We start from the raw sequence: 20,095 nt of genomic DNA on the forward strand, positions 1-20,095 counted from the left end.
TATCTACTGTGAAAATGTGCTCCTTACATGTTCTGTTGCTCGGTTGACACTATTCTCATGTTTATATTGAAACAATACATATCAACAGCAAACATGAACAGACTTATCACCTGAATATTTTCTGTGAAATAAAACGATTAGTTTGTAAGTTGTAACCTTTTATTTCAGAAGTGTCGATTGTTTTGATGGCAGCATTTGATGTGTCATAATGGTAATACTGTAACCCATGATGGGCTTATGCTTTATGTTAAATATTTTAATGACATCTGTACTTTCCACCCTCGTTACCGTGTTCACCTTAGTTAATGTATAGCTGATGAATGCAATGTAGGCATACTGTCCAGTTGCTATTAATGCTCTGCGTGTCCTCAGAGAAAATATGTACATTCCATTTCAATATGCATCCCACCTTCAAAGCATTTGTCCAGGTAATGGTATCCATGTATTATCCATGGTAATGGTATCCATGTATTCTGTACTGCCAATTATTGATACCAATTCCTGGACACTTCATTTGATTTTTTTTAAAGCAATGACAGTATACAGCTACAAAAGCTACACTGTATATTATATTTTTCATAGCGTTAAATCAAGTCTACACAGGAAAGTCCTAGATGCTATTTTTGATTCTTCAGTTGTTGGTCATCACCTGTGAGAAGAAAAACAGTAAAAACACAATTAGCCGAACAACATATTTCCTGTTTTTCAAAGCTCAAGCTTTCGTTTGCTTCGTTGCATTGTGTGCAGCTTGGTGATGCCATGCTGAAGAAAAAGAAGGAAAATGTTCCTTACAGTGTTGATCCAGCCAATGTAGGAGCTGACTCCTGTGAAGACGGTGGGCTTCTGGACGACGTTACAGCCCTGACCCGAACCAAAACTCACTGCACCATGAACCACCCAGGAGCCATCTGGGTTCTGGCAGTTCAGTGGGCCGCCAGAGTCTCCCTGTTGGTCAACCAGATATAGGCTAGTGCGGAAATATGCTTTATGGGCTATCTATTTATTTATTTTTTTGCCTTTTTTAATGATAATATAATTAAGGGTCTGGAGACCTGTTTTTATTCATCTTTTGGAGTGCTCCTAATGCTATTTAAATGCTTGCCTTATGTTATTGTGTCTTTTATGCGAGGTAGTTTATAACTCTTGGCTGAACATGAAGATGAGTCGGTACTGTGGCTATATTAAAACAATATATTCCCTACAAAAAATAAAACTAATATTTACATGAGTTATATTGTAAAATCAAATATAACTAGTACTGTACCACTAAGATGATGGCTGTCATCTTATATAATATATACAAAGGTATAAAGACTAATCCCATAAGTAAGATTTCCTCGTTGAATGTAACATTTGTAATGTAACAACGATAAAGGTATACCGTTGAAAATAGAGGTAAAAGTATTTGAAATATGCAAGAGAAGTAAGAAACCCAAGTGGGCTTATATGAAAAGAAATGTTTTGCCCCACAGTTGACAGTAAGAACAGTACCGTAACATGTCCAATGAACGAACGCCCTCATATTACTCACATTACAGCCGGCCTTGATGCCATCTCCCCCAGCACAGACCATCTTGTCGGTGGCCAGCACGTACCACCAGTCGTCCTGACTACAGGTGGCATGATCCACCACTGGCAAGAGGGCCTGCTGCAGGATATCAGCTGGAGGCCCCGACGCTGTGAAGGAGAAGATAGCTTAACCCGGGTAAGAAGACAAGTCCCTGCTGTGAAGGAGAAGCTAGCTTAACCCGGGTAAGAAGACAAGTCCCTGCTGTGATGCTGAGTTCATTATTTGCTGAGAGAAGTTGAAATGGAAAAACGATGGGTGGGCGGATGGAGATTATTTTCAAGTCATGTGCGAGAGAGAGAGAGAGAGATGCACCGAATGCCAAGAGCCAGATTGGAACATATGAAGTGACACTACATCTTAAGCAGCCGAGAAAGCTCCATTGATAGAGATGTCATTGTGATGCTGACATTAGAATTGTTCCTGGTCATCAGGAGAAATAGAATATGGCTTTTGTCTATCATTACAACAACAAATGCACATTTAAGCATTTTCTTTTAGCATGGGTGACCCGAATGAGAGCTGACGCCTCTGCACAGACTGGGTTAGTACCACACAATACTCATTGATGTGTCAAAAACACATGTCACATTTATGTCCAACTATATGGGTTCATGTTTTTTTTCCCCGAGGACAAACTCAATGTGCGTGCACCTGTTGAAAGTGCAGTCACTCACGCGTGATTATGAATCCCACCAACGTTCTAGGGTAGACCCGCCTCACCATGTGTCTGATTGGCTCCCGGGAAGGCATCGTTTTACTGAGGTTAGGCCGTTCGGGTTAGGTTTAGGGGGGTGCATACTTAGTTTAGACTAGTCATTGGTTAGACATGGGTTAAGGGTAGGTTTAGGTGTGCTGCCCCGTGGGAGGTTAGGTTTAGGGTGAGGGTTTGAGATAGGTTGTAGTTGTAGGACTAATGGCAAAAACGAGAACTGTCAATCACAACGACTACTGGCCAATCACAGCAGGGCTTTCCTAGAACTGAGGTGGGATACATAATAACGCGTCACTCACTGGCTAGCCGTCCCCAGCCGGAGACGTAGCAAGGGTGACCATGGGGCAAGACGAAGCCTGACTCAGGGAGACAGGCCGGCATGATGCTATCGGAGAAGGTGACCGGAGAGGACATTTTGATCAGGGCAATGTCATTCCTGCAAAAGACAAAGAGTAGAACACCAATGAAACTCATGTGAAACTAGAAAAAGTGCCCTTCTGGGCACAGGTCTCCACCAGGAGGATAGGAGTGTGTGTGTGATGCTTGGCCTGTTGTAGCGCCACCATGAGGCTGATTTGAAAACTGTCAAGTGGCATTTCTTCCAAAGCCTAGTGGGAATATGCATGCACAGTTTCACAATCGGTTGGTTGTTGGTAGTTGTGGCGATTTGTACAAAACGGGTACAAAGCGGGCTACTCCTGAAAAGTTTAGAAGCCAATCGTAGCCAATGAGGGTGGATTATGAGAAATCAAACAAACCAGTCTTGATCACATGACTATGGAGAGCATGTGTACCGATTTGCGTGAAATTTGGATACAATCTGAAGGAGTAATATTAGAAAATGAGTTTTACATATGTCGGCCTCCTGGTGGCGCTATAAAGAGCAGATGTGAAAAATTCCAGGCAAAGGTTTTTCCTTGGCCTCTAGGGAGTTGGCATACAAAATTATCCACAGATCCGTGCAGTTGGAGGTAAAAACACTTTTCGGCCAGTTATAGCGCCACCATGAGGCTGAGTTGAAAATGTTCATGTGGCATTTCTTCCTCGGCCTAGTGGGAATGTGCGTGCACAATTTCACGGAAATCACACAATGTGTTCATGATTTGCAGCATTTTGTTTGAAACTGAGCACTCCTGCGAACTTTGGAAGCCAATCTTAGCCAATCAGGATGGAGTCTGAGAAATCTGAAAGACCCGTTTCGTTGAATGGCTCTAGAGAGACTGTGTACCAATTTGCGTGATGTTTGGACAAAATCTGTAGGTGTACTGTCCAAAAACTTGTTTTGCACAAAACGGCCTCCTGGTGGCGCTATAACAGGCCGTTCTGGAAATGTTGGGGCAAAGGTTCATCGTTGGCATCCAGGGAGTGTGTGTGCAAAATTTGGCATCGACCGGGTTAACGGTGCCGGAGATTAGCTGTTCACAGACGGACGGACGGACGGACGGACACACGGACACACGGACACACGGACGGACGGAGTGCAAAACATACTCTCTCCCCATGCCTTCGGCCTGGTGGAGACAATAATCAATATAATGAAGTTCATTGTCCATGCTAATATGAATGCGAATACGAGTGTTATTCCTGTACCGGCTGAGCATAGCGGTGTAGTCCTCATGGGTAATGATAGTGGCTGCCCTCAGAGCAAGGGAACCCGCTTCAGATTCCTTCAGGTTGTGCTTTCCCAACACCACTCTGTAGTTGGGGCGGGAGCTGCAGGGTGACAGATGGACAATATGCTGTTAGAAGATGTATCGGTGACGTTTTGTGTTACTTGACGACGTTCAGTTTGTTCAGATATTTTGATATAACGTCCTTGGATTTAATGAGAGGTGCTATATAGATACTGATCAAGATATTATTATTATTAGCATCATTATTATTGCCAGCAGCAAACCGCAATTAGTTCTGAAAATGTAACATAACATGCCATACTGAACCACTTCCAATTTGCCAAGTCAATTATTAAATTCTATTCATATTGATCCGGTGCATGAAAAATATATATTTTTGGATGCAATCTCTTGGTGGCGTTTTTTTCTTTTTCCTTTTTCCTTTAAAGACGACCAAGCTTTTCAAGCAAGGAGCAGAGGACACTTCTTTTTTTATCCATACCCCCGCCCTTGTTGACCCTTGGATTCATTAACTACATGAGGTGTGGATTTTGGATGTATTAACATTTTTGATCAAGCTTCCTTGGAAAATCTTTCAAGTTACACCTTTTAACATAATCTGAGTTGATTAAAGTTCATCTGATTACCCATTAGCCGTTCCATTTATAGACTGTCAGAGTTACAGACTTGTAAGGGTACATTTAGACCCCCCCCCCCATTCCTCTAATCTAAAGGAACCCCGAGAGTCCCTGGAATCCACTTTGAGAACCCCTGACATTACTAATGCAGTGAGCAGCATTAGGAATATGACCCAAATAACTACCGCGGGATCTGTGTAAACAGCAACCTCGGAAAGATCCTCTGCATGATCCTCAACCACAGAATTCTAAACTTCCTCACAGAAAGCAATGTCCTGAGCAAATCACAAATTGGCTTTCTACCAAAATATCGCACAACAGACCACATTTACACTCTAAACACCCTAATTGACAACCAAATAAACAAAAACAAAAGCAAATTATTCTCATGCTTTGTCGACTTCAAAAAAGCATTCGATTCAATTTGGCATGAGGGTCTGATGTACAAACTGTTGGAAAGTGGCATTGGGGGGAAAACCTATGACATCATAAAATCAATGTACACTAACAACAAATGCGCAGTTAAAATAGGCGAAAAGCACACAGACTTTTTCCCCCAAAGCCGAGGAGTTAGACAGGGATGCAGCCTGAGTCCAACACTCTTCAACATATATATCAACGAATTAGCAAAAACGATAGAACAGTCTCCAGGCATCCCCTTGGCAAACACAGAAATCAAATGCTTACTTTTCGCAGATGACCTGCTGCTGCTGTCTCCAACCAAGGAAGGACTACAGCAGCAACTTGATCTCCTACACAAATTCTCGCAGACATGGGCCCTGACAGTGAACCTAACTAAGACTAAAATCATGATATTTCAAAAAAGATCCAGCCGCCAAAACCATACATTTTTCCTAAATACAATCCCACTAGAACAAACAAAAAACTATACCTACCTTGGCCTAAACATCAGCAGCACAGGGAACTACAACCAAGCTGTAAAGGACCTGAGAGACAAGGCAAGAAGGGCATTCTATGCTATCAAAAGAAACATCAAAATAGACATCCCAATAAAAACCTGGCTTAAAATACTGGACTGTGATAGAACCAATTTCCCTCTATGGTTGTGAGATCTGGGGACCATTAGCAAACCATGACCTTGAAAAATGGGATAAACACCAAACCGAGACCCTACACACAGAATTCTGCAAATCCATTCTCCGTACCCAGCGAAAAACACCAAATAATGCATGCAGGGCAGAATTAGGACGATACCCACTCATAATCAAAATAAAAAAGAGAGCACTTAAGTTCTACAACCACCTAAAAGAAAGCGACCTAGATGCACTCCATAACAAGGCACTCACACACAGCGAAACTCTAGAGAGATGCCCTGTTACGGACCACGGTCCTGTTGTGATTTGATTATATTTGTTTAAGTATAATTATTATTTATGGTGACTATTAAACTGGGATAATAATTATAAGTTGGAAATCTATTATATATTGTATTATATAAGGCATATTATAAGCTGTGTTTCTTTTGTTCCCTAATAATGAATGAGACGATGAGACTGTTGGCTACAGATCTCATATGGATGAATACAGACATGGCTGTGAGTGACAGGTCCCTGACTGGACCTGCCCCTCCCTTCCTTATTCGCTCTCCCCGACAACACCAGTTTCCTGTTGGCTGAGCACTCTTCCTGTCGCTCTATAAAAGCTCAGTTGAACTTGGACTGCATGGGAGGACGACAGCATATCTAGCAGCAGAGACTCGATCCCTCTGTCCTTCGCCTGCCTTTTGTTTTGTTTAGTTTGTTCTTTATTCATTCGTTCAGTTCTGCCGTAAGTTGCCTTAGATCTATTTTTGTTTGGTTTTGTTGCCCAGTTATTTCGTTATTTAATATATATATATCTTCACTCATATATATATATATATATAATAATTGTTACTATTCAGTCTGTAAATTGCTATTTATCTGTATGTAAAGCCCGGTTCCTACTCCACCATGTAGGGGTGCCAGGTAGTTTTCTTTTCCCTGATTTATTGTAATTTTGGTTAGTTAGGTTAGTTAGGGATTTAGAAGTGTATTTTTGTTTAACTCTCGGTTAGGGCCTAAGTTAGGGGTAAACTTTTGATTTCCAGTTAGAGCCGTTTTCCTTAGAATAGAACCTGCACCTTGAAGCCAATACTATACAGTTGTGAAAATGTGAACCAAAGAACAAGAAATGTAAACTTTGTCTCTGCTAAACGGAAAAAGAGCTACAACAATAAACTAAGTTCTTTTTTCAACCCTGTCTCCTCTTGAATTATGTTATGTTCCTTCACCCTAGACGAAGGTGCGTAACATGATTGGGGGCTCGTAAAAGTAGATAGGACCATTGTTTGATATTAATTCGGAAAGTTAATAAAAAAATTAAAAAAAAAGTGAACTCCAAATTTTGCCCAAAAATAATTTGGAGGTTCTCTTTTTTCGCTCTCAAGGTTACCCCTCGTAATTAGGTTTGTTTGTAAGTATTATTGTAATTTGGCTTCTTTGGATTCTGATCATTTTTTGGATACTTTTGAGTATTTAAATTATTTTTGCGGCCTAGTTTGGCCTTCGTTCGTTTCGTTGTTTTTTGTTAAAAGGCGGCGCGAGTGGAAGTGTTGTTCGTTCGTTTTCTCTTGTTCATTCCCGGTCTGGTGAGTAGTCAAACATTAGTTTTTTTTTTTTTTTGTTTGTCTCTCTGTGGTTTGGCAGTTTGCTAGTGTAGGGGTTAGATTTAAATGTCTTCTGGTCAAATAGGAACAAGTAGTATTTTGTCTGATGAAATAGAGGAGGACACACACACACCTCCTGCTTCTCCCACTCTCCGAAATTTAGATAACTTTACGAAAGTGGAATTGAACCTGGTTGCCAAAGCCTTTAATATCCAGGTTCCAACCGGTCTTAATAAAGCCGGGTTGAAACGGTGTGTTGAGGGAAAACTCACCGAGAAAGGGCTCATGGAGAGCCAACAGCAGCATGTTAGTACATCTGTGCAGTCTAGCGGGGGTGCGGCCTCGCACGCCCCGGCATTATCTGACCTGGAAGATGGAGGGGATGCCTCCGCTTCCCAGAGTCCAACGGATACTAACGCCGCTGCTGGGGGAGTCCTCGACACACGGGGTCTCGAGCTCACTATCCGGTTGAGAAGGCTGGATCTTGATGTGAAGGCTATGGAGGTAGAGGCGCTTCAATTACGGATCAGGGCGGCGGAGCTCGAGAGGGAACCGCTCCCCCAGCACAGCTCACTGCAGTCGGCAGGAGCTGTTGGAACGTCTACGACCACCCATGGTGCGACACCGACCTTCGATATCAGTAAGCATATTTCCCTTGTCCCTCCCTTCAGAGAAGCGGAGGTAGATTCGTATTTTGATGCATTTGAGCGCATTGCTACCACTGTGAATTGGCCTAAAAACATGTGGAGTCTGTTATTGCAATGCAAACTTGTGGGAAAAGCGCGGGATGTGTGTGCGGCTTTATCTATCGATCAGAGTTTGGATTATGAAGTGGTTAAAAAGACCATATTACGCAGCTATGCCCTCGTACCCGAGGCGTATAGACAGCGCTTTCGTTCTTCATGTGAGAAAACTGCCGATCAAACCTATGTAGAATTTGCCAGAGAGAAATCTGTGTTGTTTGACAAATGGTGCACGGCTACTAAAGCTGTGACTGCTCACCAGATCCGTGAATTGATTTTGTTGGAGGAATTTAAATCCTGCTTAAATGAGCGCATTGTTGTCTACTTAAACGAGCAGAAAGTGGACAGTTTGGATAAAGCGGCGGTATGCGCCGACGAGTTTGTTTTGACACATCGATCTGTGTTTTCGTCTCCCTCTGCCCGCCGTGACCCTGCGGGGGGCAGATCGGGAAAAAAATCGTTTTCCAAAAACCCACCTAGTTCGGATGCTAATGCGGTCTCCTCGGAGACTCGTGAGTGTTTCTATTGCCATGAGAAGGGTCACCTCATTTCTTTGTGCCCTGCTCTGCAGCGCAAGGAGAATCAGAATCCAAAAAGACCAAAACCAGTGGGGTTTGTTCAAACTTTTTATCCGCCGCTCTCCCCTGTCACAGCTGAGGCTGTTTCGAGGGAAACGGTGGAGCAGTTTGGTCCATTCTTGCTAAAAGGGTTTGTCTCTCTGTCGGGCCAGGATGACGATAAAGTGCCAATCATGATCCTGCGCGACACTGGAGCCTCACAATCTCTCATCTTGCGTGATGTATTGCCTTTTTCAGAGAAGTCTTTCTGTGGTTCTGATGCTCTCGTGTTAGGAGTAGAAATGAATTCGTCGCGCGCTCCGTTGCATAATGTGTTTTTGTGTTCACCTCTGGTTTCTGGTCTTGTGCAGGTGGGTACCCGCGAGTGTTTACCAGTTGGTGGTGTGGCGCTGATTCTCGGCAATGATCTGGCGGGTGGAAAGGTGTTTCCCACGCCGGAGATTGTCGACAATCCTGTGGTCTGTTTGGATCAGTCGGTGAGTATTGGTGACACGGTTTTGTTCCCTGCGTCCGCTGTGACCCGGGCGCAAGCGAGGAGGGGCCGTGATGAGTCTGTCTTGAGTGACACATTCATGTGCTTTGATCAACCAGTGATTCGTTCTGCCGCAAAGCCTAGACAGAAGGATGATGGTGTACTGCATGTTTCGACTGATTTTGTGTTTGATGTTGATAAAGAGGCTTTCGTTTCGGCGCAGCAAAATGATCCATCTCTCACTGTTTTCTGGGAGGGCGCTCGAGTGCAGGACGCGCCGGGTGTGTACAGTGTTGTGGATGGCATTTTGACGCGCACTTGGTTTCCACCTACCGTCGGCAATCTCGGGTGGAATTCGGTGCAGCAGGTTGTTGTTCCGCAACCTTTTCGTTCTCAAGTTTTGAGTCTCGCTCATGACAATTTGGCTGGTCATTTAGGCATACGCAAAATGTACTCTCGCATCCTGCGCTATTTTTATTGGCCAGGATTGAAATCTGATGTGGCTAAATTCTGCCGTTCGTGTCATGTTTGCCAAATCATGGGCAAACCGAACCAAACTATTCCTCCCGCTCCGTTAGTGCCTATTCCGGTTATGGGAGAACCATTTGAACACATTATCATTGATTGCGTTGGCCCACTTCCCAAAACGAAGTCGGGTTATCAATACTTGCTCACTTTAATGTGCGCTGCCACTCGCTTCCCTGAGGCGATTCCGCTGCGTACATTAAAGGCCAAAGAAGTAATTAAGGCATTAATTAACTTTTTCTCCATTTTCGGTTTACCGGTTTCCCTACAGTCGGACCAGGGTACTAATTTTGTTTCGAAGCTTTTTGCTCAGGTTATGAAGACTTTGTCCATCAAACACAGACAGTCCAGTGCATATCATCCTGAGAGTCAGGGCGCCCTAGAGCGTTTCCATCAGACGCTCAAGTCAATGATGAAAAAGTACTGTACTGAGACGGGCAAAACGTGGGATGAAGGCTTGCCTTTTCTGCTTTTAGCAGTAAGGGAAAGTGTTCAAGAATCACTTGGTTTTAGCCCCTCTGAGCTTGTGTTCGGGCACAGCGTGCGCGGGCCTCTCCGTGTTTTCCGTGATCGCCTACTGTCCAAATCTACTGCCCCAGCCTCAAATGTATTGGACTATGTGTCTAATTTCAGGGAACGCCTGCACAAGGCCTGTGATTTTGCGCGTAGCGCACTGTCGGAGACACAGGGGAGGATGAAAAAACGCTTCGACCGTAAGGCGGTTAAACGTGACTTTCAAGTGGGTGACAGGGTGTTAATTTTACTCCCTTTGCTTACTTCCTCCCTCCAGGCTAAGTTCAGTGGGCCCTACGTCATTGAGAAAAAACTGAGTGACACTGATTATGTGGTCAGTACGCCAGACCGTCGGAGAAAAACCCGTGTGTGTCATGTTAACATGCTTAAACCTTATGTGACTCGTTCTGACAGGGATGCGCCTCCAGCCGCGCTAGTCCCTGTAGCTTCGTGTGTTCCCGTGGTGCCTTCTCTTTATTCCCCAGAGAGTGATGGCCTGCAGTCTAGGGGCTCTGGTGGCTCCACCCTGAAAAATTCTGAGTTTCTGAAAAATCTGTCTTATAATTTGCAGCACTTGGATCCTGTGGCTCGAGCGGACATGGTGAACTTGATTGAAAATAATTTGGCTTTGTTTTCAGACACGCCTACGTGCACTACTATTCTGTCCCACGATGTGGAGGTAGGTGATAGTCCTCCTATTAAGCAGCACGCTTACAGGGTTAATCCCACTAAGCGTGCGTTGATTAAAAAGGAGGTGGACTATCTGTTGGAACATGGTCTTGCTGTTCCTAGTTGTAGCGCGTGGAGTTCACCATGTATACTCGTGCCAAAGGCTGATGGCAGTCAACGCTTTTGTACTGATTTTAGAAAGGTGAATAATGTCACTACTCCGGACTCGTTTCCATTGCCGTTAATGTTGGACTGTGTCGATCGCGTTGGTGCTGCTAAATTCGTTACAAAACTCGATTTGCTTAAAGGTTACTGGCAGGTCCCTTTAACTGCTCGTGCGTCGGATATCTCTGCGTTTGTGACACCCGATGGCCTCTATCAGTATACTGTTATGCCATTCGGACTTCGGAATGCACCCGCTACGTTTCAACGTATGATGCGCGTTGTGCTAGCGGGCGTGGCTAATGTTGAGTCTTATCTTGATGACTTGGTAGCGTACAATGATACGTGGTCTGATCACATGCACACACTCGGGTTGATCTTCGAACGGTTGGCGGCGGCCAATTTAACCATTAATCTGTCAAAATGTGATTTCGGTAGGGCCACTGTGACGTACCTGGGGAGGGAAGTGGGTCAAGGTAAAGTTCGTGCCCTTGACGCCAAGGTCAAGGCTATTATTGATTACCCTGTGCCTACGTCTCGTCGTAGTCTCCGTCGTTTTCTCGGTATGTCCAGCTACTATCGTGCGTTCTGCAAAAATTTTGCGGATGTAGTTGCTCCTCTAACCAGTTTGACTTCTGTGAAAAAGCCTTATGTCTGGTCATCTGCATGTCAGCATGCTTTTGATTCTTGCAAAGCCCTCCTGTGTAGCACTCCTGTCCTGGCTGCCCCGGACTTCCATCAACCCTTCAAGCTGGAGGTGGACGCAAGCGGCAGTGGGGGTGGAGCAATTCTATTACAAGAAGATGAATCAGGTACTGACCATCCCGTTTGCTATTACTCCAAGAAATTTAATCCGGCTCAAAACAACTACAGCACCATAGAAAAGGAGACCCTTGCGTTGCTCCTTGCTGTACAATTTTTTGAAGTTTATGTGGGATCCAGCTCTTTACCTGTAACGGTCTACACTGACCATAATCCTTTGGTCTTTTTGAAACAAATGAGAAATTCGAATCAACGGCTTATGCGATGGTCATTACTGGTACAGGACTTCAATTTACAAATTTGTCACAAGAAAGGTGCTGATAATGTCTTGGCAGATGCTCTTTCTCGTGTTTACTCCCCAGAGTAACTCAACTTCTTCTTTTGGGGGAGGAAGTTCTGTTTTGTGGGGGGGGTGTTACGGACCACGGTCCTGTTGTGATTTGATTATATTTGTTTAAGTATAATTATTATTTATGGTGACTATTAAACTGGGATAATAATTATAAGTTGGAAATCTATTATATATTGTATTATACTAGAATTTCGCGGGCCTTCGGCCCGCTCATCCCAGAGTTGCGTTGGCCCGCGTTGCGATACAGAAGTCCACAGATACAGAAGTGCACAGTGACACGCGTTGTATGCAGCTGTTTTGTGTTGCAGCGCGCGTGTAGTGTTGTTATCCATATATGCGCCTCGGTTCGTCCCGTTTGTTCCACGCCAGGTGTCGACGCAGTCGTTGGCGCAAATTTCTTATTATTTTAACAGTGTATGTAATTGCGGCTAGTAGCACACATTTTTTTTTAGGAGCACGATGAAAAGTTATGAAATAATGTGTTTGAGGGCCCTCCTATATACAGCTTTAGTCCCCACACGTCTCAATATTTGCCATTGACAAAGAACAGAGAAATTAGGTCGAAATGCCGCTAAATATGACGTAAATTAAAATGTATTATATATATATGTTTTTTTAATTGAATGTAAATACTTTACTTATAAAAAAACCTGGCAACCCGCACCCCGCGGTCATTTTCCGCTAACCGGAGCGGTGCTCCCTAGCCTGCTGGAGGGGTTCACATCATCCCATGCAGCCTCGAGAGGAAAAAGAAGGCAAATAAATGCAGCCTTGAGGCTACCTCCCAATGTGGTGTTGTGGAGCTTGATCACCTCCTCGTCCTCCTTTTCTCCCCAAATTGTCAATGCCACTTTTTTTTTTAGGAGCACGATGAAAAGTTATGAACTAATGTGTTTGAGGGCCCTCCTATATACAGCTTTAGTCCCCACACGTCTCAATATTTGCCATTGACAAAGAACAGAGAAATTAGGTCGAAATGCCGCTAAATATGACGTAAAGTAAAATGTATTATATATATATGTTTTTTTAATTGAATGTAAATACTTTACTTATAAAAAAACCTGGCAACCCGCACCCCGCGGTCATTTTCCGCTAACCGGAGCGGTGCTCCCTAGCCTGCTGGAGGGGTTCACATCATCCCATGCAGCCTCGAGAGGAAAAAGAAGGCAAATAAATGCAGCCTTGAGGCTACCTACCAATGTGGTGTTGTGGAGCTTGATCACCTCCTCGTCCTCCTTTTCTCCCCAAATTGTCAATGCCAATAAATGCAAAAGTTGCCTAGTGTGAATACTTCCACAGCCTAAGTAGTAAAGGAGAAACTATCAGTCTTCTCCGAAGTCGGTCAATGTTTGTCAACTCAGCACTGTTGACAACGCATATTAGTAAACAGAAGCCGTATGTGTGTCACACCAAAAGTGGTGACCTATAGAATCCTGTACATAGAAGCATCACGCAATCGTCTCCCTCCCTGTGTGGGTCACGTGGTGGGCTCTGAGCAAATGGGAGAGAGAATGTAGTGTTGCCAGGTCCGCGTATTGTAAGCGAGTGGTAGTGTGTGTAAGTAGCGTGTTGAATGGCATTTTTTCTGTGCTTGTTTTCATAGACGTGGCAACAAATTAGGCGGGGGTGTCGGTGCTTGTGGCGTGTTTGTGTTTATTATTGATATTGATATTGTTTGCGAGTGTGGACGGGAGCCGGCTGTAGTGGCAGTGCGATGACAATTTTTACGCGGCTGGTGTCGAGTGTGGCCGTGCGGCGCGACATGAGGAGATAGGGAACCAACGACGCGGAGGGTAAGTGTGTGACGTGTTAGTGTGTTGTTGCAGTGTGTGTTGCAGCGTGTTGCAGCGTGTCAGTGACGTAGTAGCTGGTGCCTTTTGTTCCTGTGCGTGCTTTTGGGCACATGTTTTCAATTGTAATATAGGATAAGGCATATTATAAGCTGTGTTTCTTTTGTTCCCTAATAATGAATGAGACGATGAGACTGTTGGCTACAGATCTCATATGGATGAATACAGACATGGCTGTGAGTGACAGGTCCCTGACTGGACCTGCCCCTCCCTTCCTTATTCGCTCTCCCCGACAACACCAGTTTCCTGTTGGCTGAGCACTCTTCCTGTCGCTCTATAAAAGCTCAGTTGAACTTGGACTGCATGGGAGGACGACAGCATATCTAGCAGCAGAGACTCGATCCCTCTGTCCTTCGCTCGTTCGCCTGCCTTTTGTTTTGTTTAGTTTGTTCTTTATTCATTCGTTCAGTTCTGCCGTAAGTTGCCTTAGATCTATTTTTGTTTGGTTTTGTTGCCCAGTTATTTCGTTATTTAATATATATATATCTTCACTCATATATATATATATATAATAATTGTTACTATTCAGTCTGTAAATTGCTATTTATCTGTATGTAAAGCCCGGTTCCTACTCCACCATGTAGGGGTGCCAGGTAGTTTTCTTTTCCCTGATTTATTGTAATTTTGGTTAGTTAGGTTAGTTAGGGATTTAGAAGTGTATTTTTGTTTAACTCTCGGTTAGGGCCTAAGTTAGGGGTAAACTTTTGATTTCCAGTTAGAGCCGTTTTCCTTAGAATAGAACCTGCACCTTGAAGCCAATACTATACAGTTGTGAAAATGTGAACCAAAGAACAAGAAATGTAAACTTTGTCTCTGCTAAACGGAAAAAGAGCTACAACAATAAACTAAGTTCTTTTTTCAACCCTGTCTCCTCTTGAATTATGTTATGTTCCTTCACCCTAGACGAAGGTGCGTAACATGCCCCCTCAGCCAGCTGGCCCTGGAACTCCGGGCACAAACACAAACAGAGCCACGAGATAGAAAACCCATTGGACTAAACCAAATTATAAAACAGCAAAAGGAAAACTACCTGACACATTGGAAAGAAGCCACACAAAAGCAGAGTAAACTAGAATGCTATCTGGCCCTAAACAGAGAATACGCAGTGGCAGAATACCTGAGCACCGTGACCGACCCAAAACAAAGAAAAATCCTAACTAGGTACAGACTCAGTGAACACAGTCTTGCGATCGAGAAAGGCCGTCATAGGCAGACCTGTATCCCGAGAGAAGACAGACTATGCACCCACTGCACACAAAATGAAGTGGAAACCGAGCTACACTTCCTAACCATCTGTCCATTGTACCAAGACATCAGAGACACATACTTCCCACAGATTACAACCACACACGGAGATTTTGAAAACATGACCAATGACAAAAAACTCCCATATCTGCTGGGCGAAGTACAACAATGTGCAAACACAGCAGCAAGATTCGTGAGTTGCTGTGATAGGAGAAGGATATCAAACGGAACACAACCACCCTAAAGACTAATCATTGTGTATATTCCTGCACTATACCTGCATCCAGTGATCTTGGTACAATATAGAAATTGATCTATTGAAGATTCTGACGTTCAAATGTACATATTTTTTGTTTTGATTGTATTGCTGTATTGTTGTATTGTGCTTTCTGCTTTGGCAATGTAAACGTATGTTTTCTCATGCCAATAAAGCCCTTTGAATTGAATTGAATTGAGAGTGTACAGTACCTAATGCAGTGAGCAGCAGTGAGGACCCATTCCCTAGAGATGGCATACTGTACAGTACCTAACCCAGTGAGCAGTAGTGAGAGTGTACAGTACCTAACCCAGTGAGCAGTAGTGAGAGTGTACAGTACCTAATGCAGTGAGCAGCATTGAGAGTGTACAGTACCTAATGCAGTGAGCAGCAGTGAGAGTGTACAGTACCTAACCCAGTGAGCAGCATTGAGAGTGTACAGTACCTAACCCAGTGAGCAGCAGTGAGAGTGTACAGTACCTAACCCAGTGAGCAGCATTGAGAGTGTACAGTACCTAACCCAGTGAGCAGCATTGAGAGTGTACAGTACCTAACCCAGTGAGCAGCATTGAGAGTGTACAGTACCTAACCCAGTGAGCAGCAGTGAGAGTGTACAGTACCTAATGCAGTGAGCAGCAGTGAGAGTGTACAGTACCTAACCCAGTGAGCAGCAGTGAGAGTGTACAGTACCTAATGCAGTGAGCAGCAGTGAGGACCCATTCCCTAGAGATGAGGGTACCTCCGCAGACGTGATTCCAGCGGCCACTGCCGTCCGATTGCAGGGAGATCTGGGCCAAAAGGATTAGAAGAAGCGGTAGCTGGCATTCTCATAATGGCCTCTGTGGCCAGTCCATGGCATGTATTATGACATACATACTGTACTACAAAGACGTTTAAAGTTTTGCCATTTTATTACTTTTAAAGTAATATATAAAAGTAGTCTGCCCTCTAAAAAGCCCTGTCATTTTGTAAATTCATGCTATAATATAATATATATATATTTTAATAATTCTGTTTTTGTTGCTTTTCTGCCTTTATTGATAGTATCAAGTGAAGATTGACAGGAAAGAGGGAGAGAGAGAAGGGGAGAGACACGCAGCAAAGGTCTCTCCCCGCAACACGCTGTCAACACGCTATATGTGACATGCGCCTGGACCACTTGGCCAGCGGGCGCCCCATAATATAATCATTTTAAGTCTATTTTTTAAGATATCTCATTTTGGAATGAAACTCCTTAGTTGCATTCTCTCCTACTAATTAAAACTGGGGATCAATTTAACTTACCGTACATGGCCACATATAGCCAAATAATGCTTAACCTTAACTTTTAGCACGTTGAACCTCACAGAGCTACAATATTTGTAATGGCAACATTAAAACGGACGTCACGTAGCCATTGTAATTGTCTCCACCAGGCCGAAGGCATGGGGAGAGAGTATGTTTTGCACTCCGTCCGTGTGTGTGTGTGTGTGTGTCCGTGTGTCCGTGTGTGTGTCCTTCCGTCCGTCTGTTACCAGCTAATCTCCGGCACCGTTAACCCGGTCGATGCCAAACTTTGCACACACACTCCCTGGATGCCAACGATGAACCTCTGCCCCACATTTTCCAGAACGGCCTGTTATAGCGCCACCAGGAGGCCGCTTTGTGCAAAACAAGTTTTTGGACAGTACACCTACAGATTTTGTCCAAACATCACACAAATTGGTACACAGTCTCTCTAGAGCCATTCAACAAAACAGGTCTTTCAGATTTCTCAGACTCCATCCTGATTGGCTAAGATTGGCTTCCAAAGTTCGCAGGAGTGCTCAGTTTCAAACAAAATGCTGCAAATCAGGAACACATCATGTGATTTCCGTGAAATTGTGCACGCACATTCCCACTAGGCCGAGGAAGAAATGCCACATGAACATTTTCAACTCAGCCTCATGGTGGCGCTATAACTGGCCGAAAAGTGTTTTTACCTCTAACTGCATGGATCTGTGGATAACTTTGTATGCCAACTCCCTAGAGGCCAAGGAAAAACATTTGCCTGGAATTTTTCACATCTGCTCTTTATAGCGCCACCAGGAGGCCGACATATGTAAAACACATTTTCTAATATTACTCCTTCAGATTTTATCCAAATTTCACGCAAATCAGTACACATGTTCTCCATAGTCATGTGATCAAGACGGGTTTGTTTGATTTATCATAATCCACCCTCATTGGCTACGATTGGCTTCTAAACTTTTCAGGAGTAGCCTGCTTTGTACCCGTTTTGTACAAATCGCCACAACTACTCAACGCAGCGTCCGATTGCGGTGAAACTGTGCATGCATATTCCCACTAGGCTGAGGAAGAAATGCCACTTGACAGTTTTCGAATCAGCCTCATGGTGGCGCTACAACAGGCCAAGCCGCGTCTCACACACACACACACACACACACACACACACACACACACACACACACACACACACACACACACACACACACACACACACACACACACACACACACACACACACACACACACGTTATATATTACTCCTACACATTTTGCCAAACATCACACACACTGGTGGAGACCTGTGCCCGGAAGGGCACTTTTTCTAGTTGTGTCCTCTTTTCTCCCAATGTACAGTAAAAACTAGGCTAACTTTTAATAAAGTGTGTGTGTGTGTGTGTGTGTGTGTGTGTGTGTGTGTGTGTGTGTGTGTGTGTGTGTGTGTGTGTGAGAAAAAGCAGAACGGATAGTACAGTATTATACACAACTGCAGAGGGATTTTAAGAATGGCAACTGTGCATACTGCACTAATTCAGGGTAGAAGAAAGCTAAATGCATGCGGTGGATTCTACTCTGGCTAGCGCTATATTGCTCCGACAGAGACAGAGAAAGAGAGAGTAAAGTAAGCTGCTTCTATGGTCTTACCTGCCAGGGCCAGCTATGAGGCCTGGCATCGTCTCCAGAAACCACCCTGGTCAGCACAGGGGGGAAGGTGGGCAGGCCGCATCCATAGGCTGAGACAAAGTTAACAATGATTGCCCATTTCATGCTTTAGCAGTTTTCCCCCATTATTGGAGAAGATCTTGCAAAGGTCAATATGTTTGGCTGCAGTAAGTAGTCTGAAACTCCCATTCAATGATGAGCCAGCAGGGCACCCTGCCCTTCCAAGTTGATTATATAAATGTAAAAAGAGGATGAAATGGTTGAATTACACAATAATTGTAATAAGTTCCTTACCACCAGCTACCAGGAGAGCAAGAACCACAAACCTCATCATGACTGTAGTAAAGCCTTGTAGTTAGAATGCATTTGTATTTATACTAGAATTTCGCGGGCCTTCGGCCCGCTCATCCCAGAGTTGCGTTGGCCCGCGTTGCGATACAGAAGTCCACAGATACAGAAGTGCACAGTGACACGCGTTGTATGCAGCTGTTTTGTGTTGCAGCGCGCGTGTAGTGTTGTTATCCATATATGCGCCTCGGTTCGTCCCGTTTGTTCCACGCCAGGTGTCGACGCAGTCGTTGGCGCAAATTTCTTATTATTTTAACAGTGTATGTAATTGCGGCTAGTAGCACACATTTTTTTTTAGGAGCACGATGAAAAGTTATGAAATAATGTGTTTGAGGGCCCTCCTATATACAGCTTTAGTCCCCACACGTCTCAATATTTGCCATTGACAAAGAACAGAGAAATTAGGTCGAAATGCCGCTAAATATGACGTAAATTAAAATGTATTATATATATATGTTTTTTTAATTGAATGTAAATACTTTACTTATAAAAAAACCTGGCAACCCGCACCCCGCGGTCATTTTCCGCTAACCGGAGCGGTGCTCCCTAGCCTGCTGGAGGGGTTCACATCATCCCATGCAGCCTCGAGAGGAAAAAGAAGGCAAATAAATGCAGCCTTGAGGCTACCTCCCAATGTGGTGTTGTGGAGCTTGATCACCTCCTCGTCCTCCTTTTCTCCCCAAATTGTCAATGCCACTTTTTTTTTTAGGAGCACGATGAAAAGTTATGAACTAATGTGTTTGAGGGCCCTCCTATATACAGCTTTAGTCCCCACACGTCTCAATATTTGCCATTGACAAAGAACAGAGAAATTAGGTCGAAATGCCGCTAAATATGACGTAAAGTAAAATGTATTATATATATATGTTTTTTTAATTGAATGTAAATACTTTACTTATAAAAAAACCTGGCAACCCGCACCCCGCGGTCATTTTCCGCTAACCGGAGCGGTGCTCCCTAGCCTGCTGGAGGGGTTCACATCATCCCATGCAGCCTCGAGAGGAAAAAGAAGGCAAATAAATGCAGCCTTGAGGCTACCTACCAATGTGGTGTTGTGGAGCTTGATCACCTCCTCGTCCTCCTTTTCTCCCCAAATTGTCAATGCCAATAAATGCAAAAGTTGCCTAGTGTGAATACTTCCACAGCCTAAGTAGTAAAGGAGAAACTATCAGTCTTCTCCGAAGTCGGTCAATGTTTGTCAACTCAGCACGTGTTGACAACGCATATTAGTAAACAGAAGCCGTATGTGTGTCACACCAAAAGTGGTGACCTATAGAATCCTGTACATAGAAGCATCACGCAATCGTCTCCCTCCCTGTGTGGGTCACGTGGTGGGCTCTGAGCAAATGGGAGAGAGAATGTAGTGTTGCCAGGTCCGCGTATTGTGAGCGAGTGGTAGTGTGTGTAAGTAGCGTGTTGAATGGCATTTTTTCTGTGCTTGTTTTCATAGACGTGGCAACAAATTAGGCGGGGGTGTCGGTGCTTGTGGCGTGTTTGTGTTTATTATTGATA

General features: G+C 44.1%; 1 protein-coding gene across 1 annotated transcript; it reads right to left on the reverse strand.

Moving 5' to 3' along the window:
• Positions 1-194: 194 nt before the first annotated feature.
• LOC306940089 (chymotrypsin-C-like) lies at positions 195-15,539 on the reverse strand. Its single transcript, XM_079525059.1, has 6 exons — positions 15,520-15,539; positions 3,873-3,995; positions 2,582-2,718; positions 1,532-1,677; positions 793-945; positions 195-649 (listed from the first exon to the last, which is right to left on the reverse strand). Exons 2-6 carry the CDS (start codon positions 3,881-3,883, stop codon positions 632-634), a joined length of 465 nt encoding a protein of 154 aa, XP_079381185.1. The 5' UTR covers positions 3,884-3,995; positions 15,520-15,539; the 3' UTR covers positions 195-631.
• Between the last annotated feature and the right edge of the window lie 4,556 nt (positions 15,540-20,095).

This window comes from Electrona antarctica, assembly GCF_951216825.1.
Source record: "Electrona antarctica genome assembly, chromosome: 2".
In the NCBI taxonomy this organism is placed as follows: Eukaryota; Metazoa; Chordata; class Actinopteri; order Myctophiformes; family Myctophidae; genus Electrona; species Electrona antarctica.

Bases quoted from the DNA above. Each gene is read 5' to 3' on its own strand.
- LOC306940089 (XM_079525059.1), bottom strand. The intron at 1,678-2,581 runs GTGAGTGACGCG...TCTCCTTCACAG, and splicing joins CGGCTGGGGACGGCTAGCCA to CGTCGGGGCCTCCAGCTGAT. The intron at 946-1,531 runs GTGAGTAATATG...GTTGACCAACAG, and splicing joins GCATCAAGGCCGGCTGTAAT to GGAGACTCTGGCGGCCCACT.